Source organism: Lynx rufus, unplaced genomic scaffold (assembly GCF_022079265.1).
Source record: "Lynx rufus isolate CCGP_SWC_20201006 ecotype Redwood Valley unplaced genomic scaffold, mLynRuf1.p SCAF_11, whole genome shotgun sequence".
NCBI lineage: Eukaryota > Metazoa > Chordata > Mammalia > Carnivora > Felidae > Lynx > Lynx rufus.
In genome coordinates, this window is record NW_025814825.1 from 36,703,862 (window position 1) to 36,721,171 (window position 17,310).

The window sequence follows — 17,310 nt, forward strand, 5'->3', positions numbered from 1 at the left end:
TGCAGGGTCATTTACTAATTTTTCTGCTTTCCAGCATTTAGGAAGTTGTTGCTATTGTCATGTTTCCTGTTTCCTATTAATTTTTCTTTAAGGACTCCTTACCTATTTGTCATGTTGTGAATGTTCCCCTCCTCTAGTTTTTTTTTGCTTTTCTTAACTATTAACAAAATATTTACTTTTATTTCTATTTTGTAGATTTTGTTCTTGACAGATATTTCTTCTATAACACATTATTCCTTTCTTTTAGTCCTTGTTTTTCTGATTGAAATTTGATTTTGCTGAAGTATTTACTTGAAACTTTATTCCAGAAAGAGTACATGTATAGCGTATTCTCTAAATCATTTTGCACATCTAAAATTGTGCTTTTCCCTCATGCATTTTCCTAGGTATAGAATTAATTCTTTGGTTAATCAGTTTTCCTCAGAACTCTATATATTCTAACATTTAGAATTGTGACTAAAATGTCTGATTAATATTTCTGCTTAAAGTTGGCATTGTTGATGAAAAATCAGATACCTTTTTAGATAATTCTCCCTCTACCTTTTTTTTTTGTAGCATTTCATTTTTTCTTTTTAAACTCAAAAATTTGACTAGGATAAGTTGTAAACATTGAGGTTTATATTCTCTTCTCACTAATCTTGCTTGACTTTTGAGGAACTTTTGATTTTGAAAATTCAGGTCTTTAAAAAAAAAAACCCAAAACTCAAGATTTTTTTCTTGTTTTCAAAATCATTATTTCTCTGCTATCTGCTACTTTTTTCTCTCCTTCATGACAATATGTTCTTAGTTTTCTTTTTTTAGTATATCATCTCAGGTCTTGCTAAAATTGCCAATTACTACTTGATTCTTCCCCTCTAAGCCTTCTTTTTCCTGCAGTAATGGCTTTCATGTAGTTACTATTTTTCATTGCCGAATGGGGGAATGAGGAAGGGTTTCTCAGTGCTCAGTTGTTTTCTCTTTGTTGAGCTGTTTCAGCTAGTGATGTTTCTGCCTACTCCCCTCCCCACCTTTTTTTTTTTTTTTTTGAGAGAGAGAGAGAATCTTAAGCAGGCTCCACACTCAGTGCAGAGCTGACATGGGGCTTGATCCCACAACTCCAGGATGGTGACCTGAGCCGAAATCAAGAGTCGGATGCTCACCCAACTTAAGCACCCAGGTGTCCGGAGATGAATTCTTTAAGAATGAACCAATTTTTTTTTTCAGTTTTTTAGTTAAAAGGAGGTGAAAAGCTAATGTAATTTTTTCCTGACAGCTTAGAGATAATTTACTTATGTCGATAAAGGACAGAACTGTTAAACAGAGGAAGATAGGCATGGATAGAGGAAGATTTATCTTTGTTCAGAAATAATTTTCTCTTTATATCTTTCTCAACAGCTGGTGCTAGCAACTCCCAGCTCGGCCCCTGGACCTAGCTCAAAACTCTGGATTCATTCTCTTCCTTCCCGTACCTCAGCCCGAGCTTTCTGTCTCCCCAAAGGGTACCACATGATCTTCCTCTCAAGTCCTCACTTCCTCGAATCCCAAGGTATGTAGGGAAGGAGTAGGCTGAATTATGTCCTTTACTTTCTTACGGCATAATAGATGCTTATTATATGTTAGTTAAATGCATGTCCCCTAGTGAAATTCTTCCTTGAGAGTGGTGCTTGACAGTGAATTAGCATTTGTATTCACTCTCCTCTCTCTGGACTCTATCTTAGCAAACACGTTGCAGTATGAGTATGGAATCTTTTTCTAGTTTCTTGTCATTTTGTAGGTCTTTATTGTATTTTTTGGTTTGTGTTTCAGTGGGCAGTTGGAAGAAGGAAATCAAACGGCTTAAGTTGCCACCTTGATGCAGGAAACTCTCCAGGTTACTTGAAAGGGCCAGGCATACTTTATGCAAATAGTATTATTTCAAGGCCTGATGAGATGTTGGTTAAGTCTTATGAGGTAGTAATATGTAGAGAGAGGACAGTAGTTTCAATGGCAGATTTAAAATCAGTAATCTTTTTGGTAAGGTAAAGATTGAACTGTAGTGAAAAGAGCATTAGCTAGTAGGTTGGAAGATTATAATTCCTCATTCTTTTTTTTATGTTTTCTGATGTGTTCACAACACAATACATTTTTTTGCCCATAGGTGGTAACCATATTGTAATTTGCTACCAGGTGTCGTCTTTGATTGCTTCCGCATACTTAGGTTGAACATAGTTGAAGACAAATAGATTTTCCCCATTTCAAATTTGAGGGTGAAAAACCCCAAACTACCTAAAATACACAACCCCCCCCAATGCTGTATTGTACATGCCATACATTAAATATAAAAAAATATTGATACTCAGTATTGATTACTTAGCAGTTACTAAACTTAAGTAAAAGCTAAGTGGATTTCTTAATAAGGTGGTCCCTTTTATTAATTGTTTTGCCTATGAGGAAAGGACGTGCACTTTAATGGATGGAATTTGTGAACTCTGTTTTGGCTGCCATGTATCCCACTTAATTATTTTCTATTCTTTGTGTCCTGGAACGGTGAGGTTGCTGAAATGTCAACTCTGAACAAGCAATGTATTCATGTATATGTCCTGCCTCTTCCTTTAGACTGTAAGCTGCAGTAGGGTAGAGACCATGTTTTTGACTCTTTCCATAGCACCCAGCAAAATGCCTCACAATCACAGTTGTTATTTATTAGTAAGTTTTGGTTGGTTGACTTGTTTAAAATCCTATTTTTAAACTGGTTGCCAGACTCTGGGGTATGTGTTATGTTATAAGAAAAATTTTAAATTGTACAGATATTTTGAAATGGAATTGATGATATTTAGAAATCCTATCAATCTATTTTTAGCATTACCTATATATTTTTGGACACATGTACTGTTACCACAAGAAACAATTTGCCTTTTATAATAAAACCCACGATATAGTCTCCTCTTGATTACATGTATAATAGAAAGGCTTGAGTATGGATGGTCCAGAGTGACCATAATATGATATTTAGGCAAATGGGGAAGAACCATTATAGGTGTTCTTAAAAGTTTCACATGTTTGAATCTCACCCTCAGATTCTGGTATGGGGAAAACTCCATAGGTGATTATGATGCTGGTCACTGTTGAGAATGTGACAGTCTGCAGGGAATCTTCTCAGTTGGTGTGGAGTATCCACCAGGTGTCGTGAACTTTCTTCTGGCCATTTGTTAGTTTTTCTTACTTTCGAAGGAAAAGTTTTTACATTTAGCTTTAAATAATATAGTAAATTTTTAGTAAAAATTTTAATAATTTACTGAGTTAGACACAGTCTGTAAAAACATTTAGGAAACCAGTGTGTGCTTTGGCAGCACTTATACTAAAGTTGGACAATACAGAGAAGATCAGCATGGCCCCTGCGCAAGGATGACACGCAGATTCGTGAAGCGTTCCGTATTTTGTGCAGTTCCCGAGTGTCCTACCACCCACGGCAGATTAACTCTGAGGAAATGATATGAGTCAGAGGATGGTGTGTAGCACTGAATAGTGAAATTCTGATTTTTCACTATTAAAAAAAAATTCAGTAGACTGGTACCCTACTAATGAATTATCAGTTTAGTATTTATATATTTGAGACTACTAAAGAATGTGTTTTTTAGACCCAACCAAAATTACTAAGTGTGAGAAATATTAAGAGTCTCTTAATATGTAATGTGATGTAACTTTTATCTATGGTTTCTTAATAAAGGACTTCTGAAATAGTAATGTTTCTTGTTACTTAGATTAATTGAAAACATTTTTAAAGTTTTTATTTATTTGATCTCTCTGCCCAGTGTGAGGCTTCAACTCACAACTTCGAGATCTAGAGTTGCATGCTCTTCCAACTAAATCAGCCAGGTGCCCCTAGATTAATTGAAATTTAAAGCTGAGACCTTTGAATAGACATTATGGGTGAAGCTCAATGTGATTTACACTTTATTTTCTTTAGTTTATCTAGTTTTCTGTTACTCACAATATATATTTAAGATCACAAAAGTAAGAGAAGACAATTTTTCCAGTACACATTTTGCTATTCTGCTGAACCTTCAGTATTCAGATTTCAATCTCACCGATGTATTATCACATCTTACTATTTTACTATTTTTTATTCCTTTGCAGTTTGACTCATAATGTGTCATTCCATGGTCATCACAGTAGTGATAGCTACAATTTATATAGCACTTTACAGGATACCGTTACATATATTTTCTTATTTAATCTTCACAACAACCCTGTGAAAGGGGAAGTGCTAATTTTTCTTTTTCACTTTATAGATGAAGAAACGAAGACAGAGATTGAGACTTGTCTAGAGTAACACAAACCAGTAAGTGTTGGAATTAATGGAGGCAGGTAGTAATGGGTGCCTTCTCCTATGCCAGGGGCTTTCCTTGCTGCCATGTACCTGGGTTCTAGGGACAAAGAGCCAAGATGGTCAGGAACCAAAAAGGTAGTAGGTGGACTTAATCGTACCCCAGCAAAATGTGTTATTCCTTCTCATTTCTTTCTCTCTCTCTCTCTTTTTTTTTACACCATTTAGTAGTGATAACTTGAAAGAGCACATAATATCTTTTTGTTGTTGTTAGATAAGTGAAACTTATTTTAAACATAAGTTATCCCTGAGGCACTAAGGAAGTAGAAAATCTGGAGGGAAGTCTGTTGAATTTCTCAGAGGGTAATAGCTATAGGGTCAGCTAAGGAAGGGAGAAAGTTACTAGTACATGTGTGTAATTGGAACTGAAATTTTTATGGCTCTCATTAAGATTTTTCAAATCCTGTTTAAAGATTGTAATATCAATTTCATATAGCAATCTTAGAGCTTAAGGGTGCTTATCCAGTTGTGGTTTTCTTTAGATGACAGAACCGAGGTGCAGAGAAGTCGAAGCCTGCCTGGTGTCCCAGAGAGTGGCTGCAGGTAGAGCTTGTAGCTGCTGACTTCCTGATTAGCGCCATCTCTGCTTCCAACTCTTACCTCTTGGTAAGCTGTCCTCGAAGTACTCCACAGTCTTTTCTATCTCTTTTGATGTGTTTGATCAACATTGGCATTTTGTATCAAAATGAACTTTAAAATTCATGAAAATTACTGATGCTTACGTGATGAAAATTCAATTCTTTGTTTGATTTCAGGTGAGTTAATGTGGGAAAAATCCTCGTATTTTGAAGATGTCTTGCAACAGTATTGTTTCCTGTTTAAGTTACAAGTAACTTCAGTTTTTAGAGAAAAAAGAAATTGGGTTTTTTTGTTAAATCATGCCATCTGAACAGAAACAGTTATTTTTTGATGAAAAACAAACTATTTTAAAAAAAGATTATGATGTGAAAAATGAGATAGTTGATACTATTAGATCAGTGCTTAGGCCAAAAATTTCAGAAAGTCGTTTTCATTATGAACTAAAAAATGTGAAAATCGATTTGCCGAAGATAAATATTCCAAATGAAGTCTTTTTGAAACATGAAGTTGACAAATACAGAAAGTTATTTCAGCGTCAACCACAGACTGCAAGAAAATCTATCAGTATAAAGACTGTAAGCTGTGTAGAGGAGTGTATGCTGCTCCAGAAGTCTGAGAGAGTTGAAGAAGAGGGTTTAAAAATGTCGGCAAAAATACTCAATTTCAACTGTTTAAAATGCCGAGATAGCACTCGATATAGCCCAAATGATTTACAGAAACACTTTCAGATGTGGCACCGTGGTGAATTACCTTCATATCCTTGTGAAATGTGCAGTTTTTCAGCAAATGACTTCCAGATATTTAAACAACACAGACGGACACACAGAAGCACTTTAGTAAAATGTGACATTTGTAACAATGAGAGTGTGTATACTTTATTAGACTTGACAAAGCATTTTACATCCACACATTGTGTAAATGGTAATTTTCAATGTGAAAAGTGCAAATTCTCCACCCAGGATGTTGGCACATTTGTTCAGCACATTCATAGACATAATGAAATCCATTATAAATGTGGTAAATGCCATCATATATGTTTTACCAAAGGAGAGCTTCAGAAGCACCTTCACATTCATTCTGGTACATTTCCCTTCACTTGTCAATATTGTAGCTATGGTGCCACTAAGAGAGAGCACCTCGTAAGACATGTTATAACTTTGCACAAAGAACACTTATATGCGAAAGAGAAACTGGAAAAAGACAAATATGAAAAAAGGATGACAAAGACTTCAGGACTTAAGCTGATACTGAAAAGATACAGAATAGATGCATCAAGGAAGACATTCTGGAAACGCAAGAAGATCAACAATGGAAGCGACCGAAGTATAGAAAAAAACACTCAAGTGCTAAAAAAACTGAACAAAACACAGGCTAAATCTGAAGACCAGAGCCATCTTGTTCAAGAACATTTAAATGAAGAAAAGGACGAAAGACCACACTGTGAGAATAACGATAAACCTGCTGAGTTAGGGTCAGAAAAGCCAACTCTTCTGTCCACTGGGCAATATAATAGAGCTGAAGAGGGATCACATTCGACTCTAGGTTTCTTGAAGACTGCTGTACAAGGACCTACAGTGTTGATGGTGAAAAATAATAGAATAACAATTCCTGCTAACTACAGTGCTGATTTTATGGGTTTTAAGATGGTGGATGGAAAACAACATATTGTAATAAAATTGTTGCCTACCAGTAAACAGAATTTATATTCACCAGGCTCACAGCCAGGTGCTGCAAAGGATGGTACTGGCAATTTGCAGCCCCAGACACTGGACACTACTGGATTTTTAGCAGGAGTAACAACTGAGTTAAGTGACACCGTTTACATGAAAGCAACTACTCCATTTTCGTGCTCATCTCCTCTACTTTCAGGGAAAGTCCTATCAGAAAAAGAAATGGCTTTGCTATCTCAAACGGGTAATATGCTTCAAACAGTGGATGATGAAAAAAGTGTGTCGTCTTTGTCAGCATCAGGATTGGTTACAGCATCAGTGAATTTGGCCACAAAAGTTGAAACAAAAGATAATATTGACTTATGGGGAAGTTACATTCCTCAGAGTCACCCTGAGATACCAGGTGCTGCCATTAGAAGTCCAGATAAAGTCAACTCTGCTACCAAACAAAATGCATACAACAGCGGAGATATGCATAACTATTGCATTAATTATGTCAGCTCTGAGTTACCTGTTGAATCTTCCAACCACGGATCATTACCCTTTCATAATTACTCAAAAGTAAATAATTCTAATAAACGTAGGTTTTCAGGAACAGCGGTGTCTGAAAAAGAACCCTCATCAAGCAAAACAGTTGTTCAACAACCAATAAGTGAATCGGTTTTATCTTTGGTGCGAAAGGAGAGCTCAAATCCAGATAGCATGTTAGCATCTCTTAGCCTGTTAAATACTAAAGATGGAACTTTAAAAATGCAAGCTGAAATTGAAGAACAATGTGTGTTAGAAAAAGGACAAAACATTGACGGACAGAACTTCTACACTAATGAAAATCAAAATTTAGAGAATGTGACTGAAAAATCTAAGTGGGATGACATTTCTAATGTTGAGTCACCTATGATGCCTAGAATCACATCTGTTTTCTCTCTCCACAGCCAACAGGCATCAGAATTTTTGCCCCCTGAAGTAAACCAGTTACTTCAGGATGGGTTAAAAACAAAATCTGATGTAAAACAGGACTCTAGTAAGACTCCAGATAAAGGCCTGCCACTTCATTGTGACCAGTCCTTTCAGAAACCTGAGGGAGAAAGCAAAATAGTTGAATCTTCAAAAGACTTCAAAGTACAAGGTGTCTTCCCAATTCCATCTGGTGGTATAGGGATTAATGTGCCTATAAATGATCTGAATTTAAAGTGTAGTGGAAAAGAAAAACAAAATCTGTCAATATCACAAGATGTGAGAGATTCAGAAAAGGCACCTAGAATTTCAGGTATTGGCACATTACTTAAGACTCAGTCAGATGCAATAATAACACAGCAGCTCGTAAAAGATAAACTGCGAGCCACTACACAAAATTTAGGTTCTTTATATAGGCAGAGTCCACTTCTAAATTCAGAACCAAAAAAAGCTATATTTGTTCAGACTCCAAAAGGCTTTTTTGTACCACTGCACATTGCTAACAAGCCTGGATTACATGTTGTTTCAGGAAGACCACTTCCATTGGTTAACACACAAGGTGTACCTGCTTCTCTTCTTTTAAACAAGAAACCCGGGATGATTTTAACATTTAATCATGGGAAACTTGAAGGTGTTTCCACTGTCAAAACTGAGAGTGCTCAAGCTTGTGGAACTACAGCTAAGGAGCCTTGCAGAACACCTTTTTTAAAGGTGGAACCAAACAGTAATTGTCTGACACCTGCACTATGTTCCAGCATTGGCAGTTGCTTGAGCATGAAAAGTAGTTCCGAAAATACTCTGCCGTTAAAAGGCCCGTACATTATTAAAACGTCAGCAAGTTCTTCAGTGAAAGCTGTTCCTACTCCTAATGTAGCTTCTGAGCACCAGGGCACCAAGTTGAATATTTTGGAATCAGTAAAACAGCAGAATGAGATTTTTCCCAAACCACCTCTTTATACCCTCTTGCCTGATGGCAAACAAGCTGTTTTTTTAAAGTGTGTGATGCCAAATAAGACTGAGCTGCTTAAGCCTAAATTAGTCCAAAATAGTACGTATTATCAAAACATACAGCCAAAGAAACCTGAAGGAACACCACAAAAAATATTGCTGAAAATTTTTAACCCTGTTTTAAATGTGACTGCTGCTAACAATCTGTCTGTAAACAACTCTGCATCCTCATTGCAGAAAGACAAAGTACCATCTAATCAGACTACAGGAGGAGAGCAGAGAGAGCCAGAATCTTCTAGAGATGCCTTACCCTTCTTACTAGATGATATGATGCCAGCAAATGAAATTGTGATAACTTCTACTGCGACATGCCCAGAATCTTCTGAGGAACCAGTGTGTTTCACTGACCGTTCAGATACCAGGGTGTTAAGGTGTAAAACAAATTGTACAATTGAGAGAAGCTTCGATAGAAAAAAGACTTGCAAAAAAAATTTTCCAAGAATAAAAACTCATGTAAGAAGTAAAGATTCTGAAACTGCCTTTGTACCTAGAAACAGGAACTGTAAACGAAAGTGTAGGGAGAGTTACCAAGAACCTCCAAGAAAAAAGGCAACATTACATAGAAAGTGTAAAGAAAAGGCAAAACCTGAAGCTGTCCGTGAATCGTTTGGATTTAGCAGACCGAGGCTTTCAAAAGATGCAGTCAGAACTTTGCGGCTTTTCCCATTTAGTTCCACACAGCTTGTGAAATGTCCTAGGAGAAACCAGCCAGTTGTAGTTTTGAATCATCCTGATGCAGATGCCCCAGAAGTAGTAAGTGTAATGAAAACTATTGCTAAATTTAATGGACGTGTACTTAAGGTTTCATTGTCAAAAAGAACTATCGATGCTTTACTGAAACCGGTTTGTGGTAATGCTTCACAAACAATTTATGATGATTTTTCCAAGAGGCATAAAACATTTAAACCTGTTAGTTCTGTGAAAGAAAGATTTGTGCTAAAATTAACACTCAAAAAGATGAGCAAAAACAATTATCAGATCGTGAAAACTACCTCTGAAAATGTTCCAAAAGCTAAATTTAACTGTTGGTTTTGTGGTAGAGTATTTGACAATCAGGATGCTTGGGCTGGTCATGGGCAGAGACATTTAATGGAAGCTACTCGTGATTGGAATATATTAGAATAATTTACTGTAGTTACCAAGGAACAGAGAAGTAAAAGGGTCTTAGAAGAAAACAGTGGGTTGAATTACCTTAAGGTAATTGTCTACTTCAGTATATACCTAAAATTGAACATCGGAAAGTAGGCTGTATTTCCATGGGAGACTAGAAAAGTTTTATGTGTGATAGTTGCAAATGCTGTCACTGCACACATAAGCTTTGAAAGAAACTAATCACAGCACAGATGTACCTTGATTTAGTTTTTTTTAAGTGTGTTGTTGGGAAGTTAGGGCTAAAGAAAATTTTGATAAAACAGTTTTCCCAGTTTAGTTATTTAGGGACTCTTAGTAGAGGGTAACGGCTGACAACTGCATTCCCTCTCTTCTTCCACCAGCCTTAGGAATCTGGTAAGTGTAGCTCCTCTGAAGATGGAGAGAGCTCTTTCACCATGGAGCTGAAGGAGTTCCTCATCATTTGTGAAGATACACTAAGAGAGCTTGAGTAAAGAATTTAACTTTACATCTGCTTGATAGAGCTGTTTTGAAGGGTATTAGGTTCCTTAGAGTAACTAAGTACAGTTATACCTCTTGATGCTTGAAGAGAGTTTTTGACAAGTACATCTTTTTTTCTCTTACGCTGTGTCCCACATCAAGGATTGGAATACCCTCCCAAGGTGATTTTCTTTTTCTAAATGGCTGTATCAAGCACTGTAGTAGATGAGAAGCCTCAAAAGAAGAATTAAACTCTCTGGGTCTAGTTTGAAGTCTAGTGAAGGAACTTGAACATTTTTCTGAATTTGATGATAATCTCCAGTGATTCTCTTGCACAGAACTATGCTTATTTGATTTAAATTGTTTGTCCCTCTTAAACCAAATGGCCCATTTTTTACTTGGTTGCCATGCATTTAAAAAGTGGACCATAGACGCACTTCCAAGGGAATGGCTTTTCTTGAAAATAAAAAATTATTCTCCAGAAACCATATTTTGAAACAAGATTAGCAAAGCAAATCAGATTTTTGCTGTTTAATTACTGTTAGGTGTCTAAACATGTACTCTCTGGGACAAACCATTTTTGTTAGCACCTTTTCAGTATGATTGACAGCCCAAAGCAGATTCTTTACTGTTTGTTGGCAGTTGAAATAAAGAAGCATTAATAGTGGATTCAGTGACAGTGCATAAAATTTCAGGACAGATTCCTAGGGGACATACCTAGCAGGTAGGGTTTTAAAATGGATATTTTCATGACAACGACAGAATCATTGACTGAAACTTCACCGTGTAAGTTTGGATCAAATTTTGTTGGATCATTGGATAACGGAGTCCTTGTATTACAAATTACTGTATAATTTTTGTTATATTGTTACTACAAGTGTTACAACATTTTCATTGACTGAAAACTTCAGGGCTTCTTTTCTGTATATAAGAAAGAATTTAAACCTGTACATATTTTTGTACCTTTCAGTTTGTTATGTAAATTTTGCACAGAAAATTTTTGACATAAAAAGTTTATTTTCCTTCAGTTTAGTTCTGTGCATGCACTAATAAAACTGGTTGTTTAATTTAAAAGGAATATGTAAGACTTTACCCATGTCCTTTTCTTGGTTTTTATTTTAGATGTAGAATTTTTTTTTTTTTGGGTAAATTCATTTTTCAGGGATTGAACACTATTGTTAGCAAGTGCCTAAAAGATGTGAAACAGTTTACATATGTCAACTGTAACAGTAGGTCCCAAATGGGCCCATTCCCCCAAAAGTTTTATTTTAAAGAAAGCCATACATAGATGCTTCAAGCTATCTTGCTATGCACATTATACATGTACTTTTTTTGTGCAGTTTGTCTACTTTCCTAGTGAAGTATTTTTTGTATAAAACCTGTTATAATTGTGTTTCTTAAATTGAGCCTAAGAATGGAGTTGATTGGAAATATACAGTATATATTAATAACGTATATGGTGTTTAAAGAATGATAAGCATTGTTAATTTCTGTAATGAAAATTTTCTTCAATTAAATTTATCTTAAGTTTGTGTTTACACAGTAATTTTTTTTACTGTACTGAAGTCAAATGGGAATTTTATTCTAAAGGGAAATACTTCTATTTCAAAAAAGTTTGTTTCCTTTTATGCTAGGGAACTGTGTCAAATAAAGTGTGGATTTGCCCCCCCAAAATCATAGATGGAACTTTGTTTGAGAACAAACACTTAACACCATAAAGTTACTATAGTTATGCTGATGAGGAAAATCATAGAGAGGCTTAGGCTCTTTAGTACCCTAACAGCAATAGAATTGAAATGCTCTGCTGTTCTGGGTAGATGTATTATAACTCATTGCCTTCCATGAATAGAGAAGAGAGAGCAGCAACTATCATGCCAATGTTTGCAGGATTATAAAAACACATTTCAGAATAGCCATGCTGGTAAAAATCTAATGTTGTGATGCATACTTTTTGCCTTAAAGTTTTAAAAGCCATTTTAAAAAGCTTCATGCCCCAGATACTCTAGTTAGCCCCTTTTCTGATTTGTTAGGTTATTCTGAAGAAGGCAAACTTCCTTGGAACCTCTCTCTTGTGGAGTGGAAAATCCAAAATCAAAACCCACCATCCTTTCTTTTCTCCTAGCTGAAACTGAACTAAAGATTGTTCTCTAAAATAGGAATAGCCACTAATTTGAGGTTGTGACTACACTGGAAGGGTTTTATTTTTGCAATCCAACTTCTTGGTCAGGAATTTGTTTCATTTTTCCCTAGTTGTCCATCTCCAAGGAAATGGACCTATTTGCATTCGATTGAAAAAATAGTTTAACTTTCAAAGAGTTTACCTTTCATCTTACTAAGCACTCAGTGTATTGAAATGTGATATATATATATATATATATATATATGATATATATATGTATATACCTATACATAAATGTGATATATATACATATATATATATACACACATACATATTTTTTTTTTAATGAAAAATTGTGGTTTTGTTAAGGGGTCAGCAAAGTTTATCAGTAAAGGGTAAGTTAAGCTAGTAAATAATTTAGGCTTTGTAGGCCATTTAGTCTCTGTCATAACTTCCTAAATGAGCCATGAGCTGAATTTGGCCTACCAAACCGTTCACTAACCCTTGTTTTAGTTCTCTCAAAGGTCTGCTCTTAGAGTGGGATTTTTAAAGTTAGTAACAAATTTGGTGCAGTTTTTTTGTGATGTACACCAGCTGTATAAAAGTTACAAAGTATAAAAACTAAAGTATGCATATAAAGTTACCAATATAGATGTGTTTAAAAGTGAAGGGAATGTAAATAATGAAAAGGATTAGTGGTTGAAATGGATGGGCCATCTGTGTGCAAAGGGTCATGTAACTTATGGAGGGTTTAAAAATGAGATCAAACAGTTGTGAGAATTTATGTTCAGGTTAGGTGAGAAATACTAGTTCTTTAAGTGATTTGAAATAGCTGTTAAGAAAAGTAATGAGTTCTTGGGTGGGGGGAGAATGGAGGTGAGGTGAAAACAATATTAATTCCATATAGCTAATTTACTGATCTTTTTTCCATTGTCTTCCCCCCCCCCCCCCCACCATTGACATCTGCTTTTTTAGCTTGGGATATGAACCATTTCTGTTGGGGTATTGGCTCTGTTCCTTACTTCAGCAATTTGCTAGCATTCTTATTTTCAGCAAAGTGCCTTGACTCCATTCGGGATCTTATCTGGTTGAAACTTGCTGGGGGAATTTTCAGGGCATTATTTGTTGTTAGTTAAGAATGTAGAAAGAATTAGCTAGTTCTGCTAATTAGCTAGTTAAGAATTAGCAGAAAAATTTCCCTATAATGCAGAGTTGAAATAGGATCAGCATGGTTGACTTTAGTGTTCATTGGTTTAAGTATGTTCTTAATTGTACAGTTGAGAAGTAGCCAATATCTTGGAAGAGGTGTTTGACCAAGTCTTCTTTGAATTATTTGTTTTTAGTTCCGTCTTTTGAGCTGCTGTTAGTAAGTGCCCCCAACGTAACAATCTTCTTTCTTTGAAAAGTACATATCATTATTGTGACATTGTAAACGTTTGAGTAAATAGTGTAGGAAGAATGTTAATATGTACATCAATTTCAAATATCATGATTTTTAGTCAATGCCAAGAATGTACTTAACATAAAAATGCTCATTCCTAGTAAAGTCATTTTTGCTTTTTTAGAATTCTTCCTTAATACTTCAGAGTCCTTTAACCAAAAGTGAAGGTAATGTTCAGTTTGTGACTGAAACTGCTTCTTTCAGTTAAGGTGCCTGTTATCATCAATTACTTCATAAGTTACTGCTAATGTAAAAAGACAGGAAAGCAAAATGAAAAACTTGGAGACCAAAATACTATTTACAAATAACTTCATTTCAATATTTTGAAAATCCAAAGGAGTACACTGAAAATTAGCTTTTCTGAACACTTAATAGTAATCAATTGTGAAAAAATAAAAGAAGACCCATTTATAGTAAGAGCCACAAAATAATAAATTTAAAAGTTGTGTGAAGCTGCCTAAGGAAAATCCACAAAACCTAACTGGGAGATACACAGTGTCTCTGGGTATAAGATGAAATATACCGCTGTTTGGTAGATCCCATTTTCCACACAGGTGTCCCACAGAAGGCTCATATCAAGTGGGAGGTGGCAGTTGGTGGGGCCCACTGTACCACCCTCAAATCCTGCAGCGTAAGGAGAATCAGGGCAGGAGCCGCTCTTAGGTACAAGTCCCCCTTTCGCACACAGCTGTGTTGCAAGAGATCTGCTCTGGTGGGCTGGGCATCTAAACGGCAGCTTCTATCTCTTCTAGCTTTCTGGGGGGCAGAAGAGCTATTATTCTGTGCACACTCAGCCCCTGATGAACATTAGCAGATTCCATCCTCCCTGGTTCTGGGCTATAGAAGGTCCATACTGAGAGGTGATAGACGATTGTCACCCATGTCCTTCTCCAGCTCCTGGCACAGCTACTTTGCAGGGAAGAACTAGGAGACGTTGAACAAAGAGCCAGTTTCCCATACTCTGCCCCACCCCCACCCCCACCCCAGCATGCTCCATAGCACAAAGGCACAGGGGTTCTGTTCAGGGGAGGGTTTGAGTGAGCTTCAAAGACTTGACAACACACTTGACATTACCAGGGGCCTAACTTTACCTGGAACAGACTGGAGCAGAGCAGGTATAAACTGCTAATGTAAAACAAATCATATAAAAAATTTAAAACAATAGAACAAGCAGCTAGCAATAAATGGAGGCTAACCATTGCTGGTAATACCAATAAACACCAGCCAGAAAGCGTAAAGACAAGATCAGGGAGAGAGACAAAGAGAATGGATAAAACTACAGACATCCCTTGTGATCAGAAATAATGTGTTTATGTTCAAGCCTGCACCACATAGAAGCGACCAGACAGGGAACATCTGGGCTACAAGTCCAGATGACAGAATGTAGGGCAAAACTTGTCAACTCCCTAGACAGTCAAAGCAGACTCCAAGCCCCACACGGATCCAGTGGTGACGGGGTAAATCTCCCTAATTCAGGGGGCTTAAGCATAACCTCCTTAATTAGTGGCTGGTTATAAAATGATGCTGACTCAGAAGCAACCCGTAGGAAGTCAGGCTTAAAGATAAAAATGAGAGAGAAACAAGTTGGGCAGTAACATCAGAGGCTGCACACTGTGAAGGGATATAAACTTCATGAATTAGTCCAGCCAAGTCACTAAACAAAACTAAGCCGGGAGTGAGGAGGAGAACTACTATGCAGAGAACCTACAATATGTTACCTAAAATGTCCTATTTTCAACACAACATTATGAGACATTCAAAAAAGCAGGAAAGTGTGACATGGGCAAAAGCAGTCAATAGAAACTTCCTTTGAGGGATACCAGATGTAGTGTAAGTGTTAAGCAGCAATTATAAATATGTTCAAAGACCTAAAGGAAACCAAGTTTAAAGAACTAAAAGAAATGCTGACAGTGACTCATCAAATAGAAAATGGAAATAAAAAGATAGAAAATAAAAAAGAAAATTCTGAAGTTGAAAAGTTCAATAGCCAAAGTGAGACTTTTCCTAGCGGGGCTCAACAGATTTGAGCTGTCAGAAGAATGCACAAATCTGAAGATAGATGGGGAGAGATTATGAAATCTGAAGCACAGATGGAAAAAAGAATGAAGAAAAACAGTCCTCCTCATACTACATACACAAAAGTTAACTCAAAATAAATCATAAACCAAAATGAAAGCAAAAACTAGAAAACTCATGGAAGTAAATACCGTGAACTTTGTTTAGGCAGTCTTCTTAAATATTCTTAAACAAACAAAAATCAGGAACTTTAAAATGTATAGAATTTTTATTAGAAGAGGTTATGAGCTGATCTATTTCATCTAGTTTGGCTGGTATCAATTTCAGTAATAAAAACTTTGTTATACATCATTCCTCCCCTCATGCTATTATTGTCACAAATTATATCTTTATAAGTTCGGTGCCCATCAATTATTGCTGTATGCATTTTACTTCTAAATTGAGAGGAAAAAAGTTAAAAAATGCATTTGCTGTCTTTTATAATTACCATGATCAGTTCTGCATGTCTTTGTATGGATTTGAATTACTATCTGGTGTCCTTTCAGCCTGAAGGACTCCCTTTGGTATTTTTGTGTAGGACACGTCTGCTAGCAATGTTTATTTGGGAATGTCTTAATTTTTTGCTTCCCTTTTGAAGGATAGTTTTGCTGACCATGGAACTGGTTTGCAGTCTTTTTCCATTCAGCACCTTGAGTATGTCATTTTACTGCTTCTGGCCTCCATGGTTTCTTTAGAGAAGTCAGCTGTTAATCTTATTGAGGACCTTATATGTGATGAGTCACTTCTCTCTTGCTGCTTTCAAGATTCTCCCTTGTTTTTTTAAAGTAGTTTGATTATAGTATGTCTGGGTATACATATCTTTGAGAACTTGGAGTCCCTGGAGCTTCATGGATTTGTAGATCAATATTTTTCAACAGATTTGGGGAGTTTTCTTCAAATATTCTTTTCGATGCTTTCTTTTTCTTCTCTCCTCCTGAGACTCACATTATGTATATGCATCATGCTTGTTGACTCCGTTTCTTAGGCTTTCATTTTTCTTCTTTTTTTTTTTTTTCTGTTCCTCAAACTGGACAGTGTCAACTGATTTATCTTTAAGTTTATAGATTCTGTCTTCTGCCTGCCTAAATTTGTTGCTGAGCCCCTCAAGTGACATTTTCATTTCAGTTATACTTTTCAACTCTACAATGGAAAAGTTCTAGAATTAAAAGTTCGTTTCACAACTTCTGTCTATTCATACTCTCTATTTGGTTGAAACATATTTACTTTCCTTTTGTTCTTTAAACATGGTTTCATTAAAGTCTTTGCTTAGAAAATCCAATGCCTGGGCTTTCTCAGGATTTCTGTTGACTGCTTTTTCCCCTGTGTATGGGCCATATTTTTTTCTTTGCATAACCTTGTACTTTTTTTTGAAAACAGAACACTTAAAATATTATAATGTGGCAACTCTGAAAATCAGATTGTCCATCCCCTCCTCCGTCCCAGGGTTTGTTTTTATTGCTGCTTGTTGTAGTTGTTTATCTAGTAACTTTTCTGAACTAATTTTGTAAAGTCTGTATTCTTTGTCATGTGTGGCCACTGAAGTATCTGT

At 36.1% G+C, this 17,310-nt stretch overlaps 1 protein-coding gene and 1 non-coding gene across 6 annotated transcripts in view; both read left to right on the plus strand.

Annotated features, from left to right (window-relative positions):
* The window catches only part of ZNF518A (zinc finger protein 518A), a 28,494-nt gene extending 16,810 nt beyond the window's left edge, over nucleotides 1–11,684 (plus strand). For 4 of the 5 annotated variants that reach the window (XM_047073216.1, XM_047073217.1, XM_047073215.1 and 1 more), the window contains 4 exons: nucleotides 1,375–1,525; nucleotides 4,251–4,300; nucleotides 4,828–4,951; nucleotides 5,101–11,684. In XM_047073216.1, the coding sequence (XP_046929172.1) occupies nucleotides 5,224–9,681 (4,458 nt within the window). In that variant the 5' untranslated portion in view covers nucleotides 1,375–1,525; nucleotides 4,251–4,300; nucleotides 4,828–4,951; nucleotides 5,101–5,223 and the 3' untranslated portion in view covers nucleotides 9,682–11,684. The remainder of the gene's footprint in view (nucleotides 1–1,374; nucleotides 1,526–4,250; nucleotides 4,301–4,827; nucleotides 4,952–5,100) is intronic. The other variant, XM_047073219.1, reaches the window with a different exon arrangement.
* On the plus strand, nucleotides 3,297–3,398 carry LOC124507329 (U6 spliceosomal RNA). Its single transcript, XR_006960984.1, has one exon. It is a non-coding gene; the product is annotated as a U6 spliceosomal RNA (small nuclear RNA).
* Nucleotides 11,685–17,310: the final 5,626 nt, after the last annotated feature.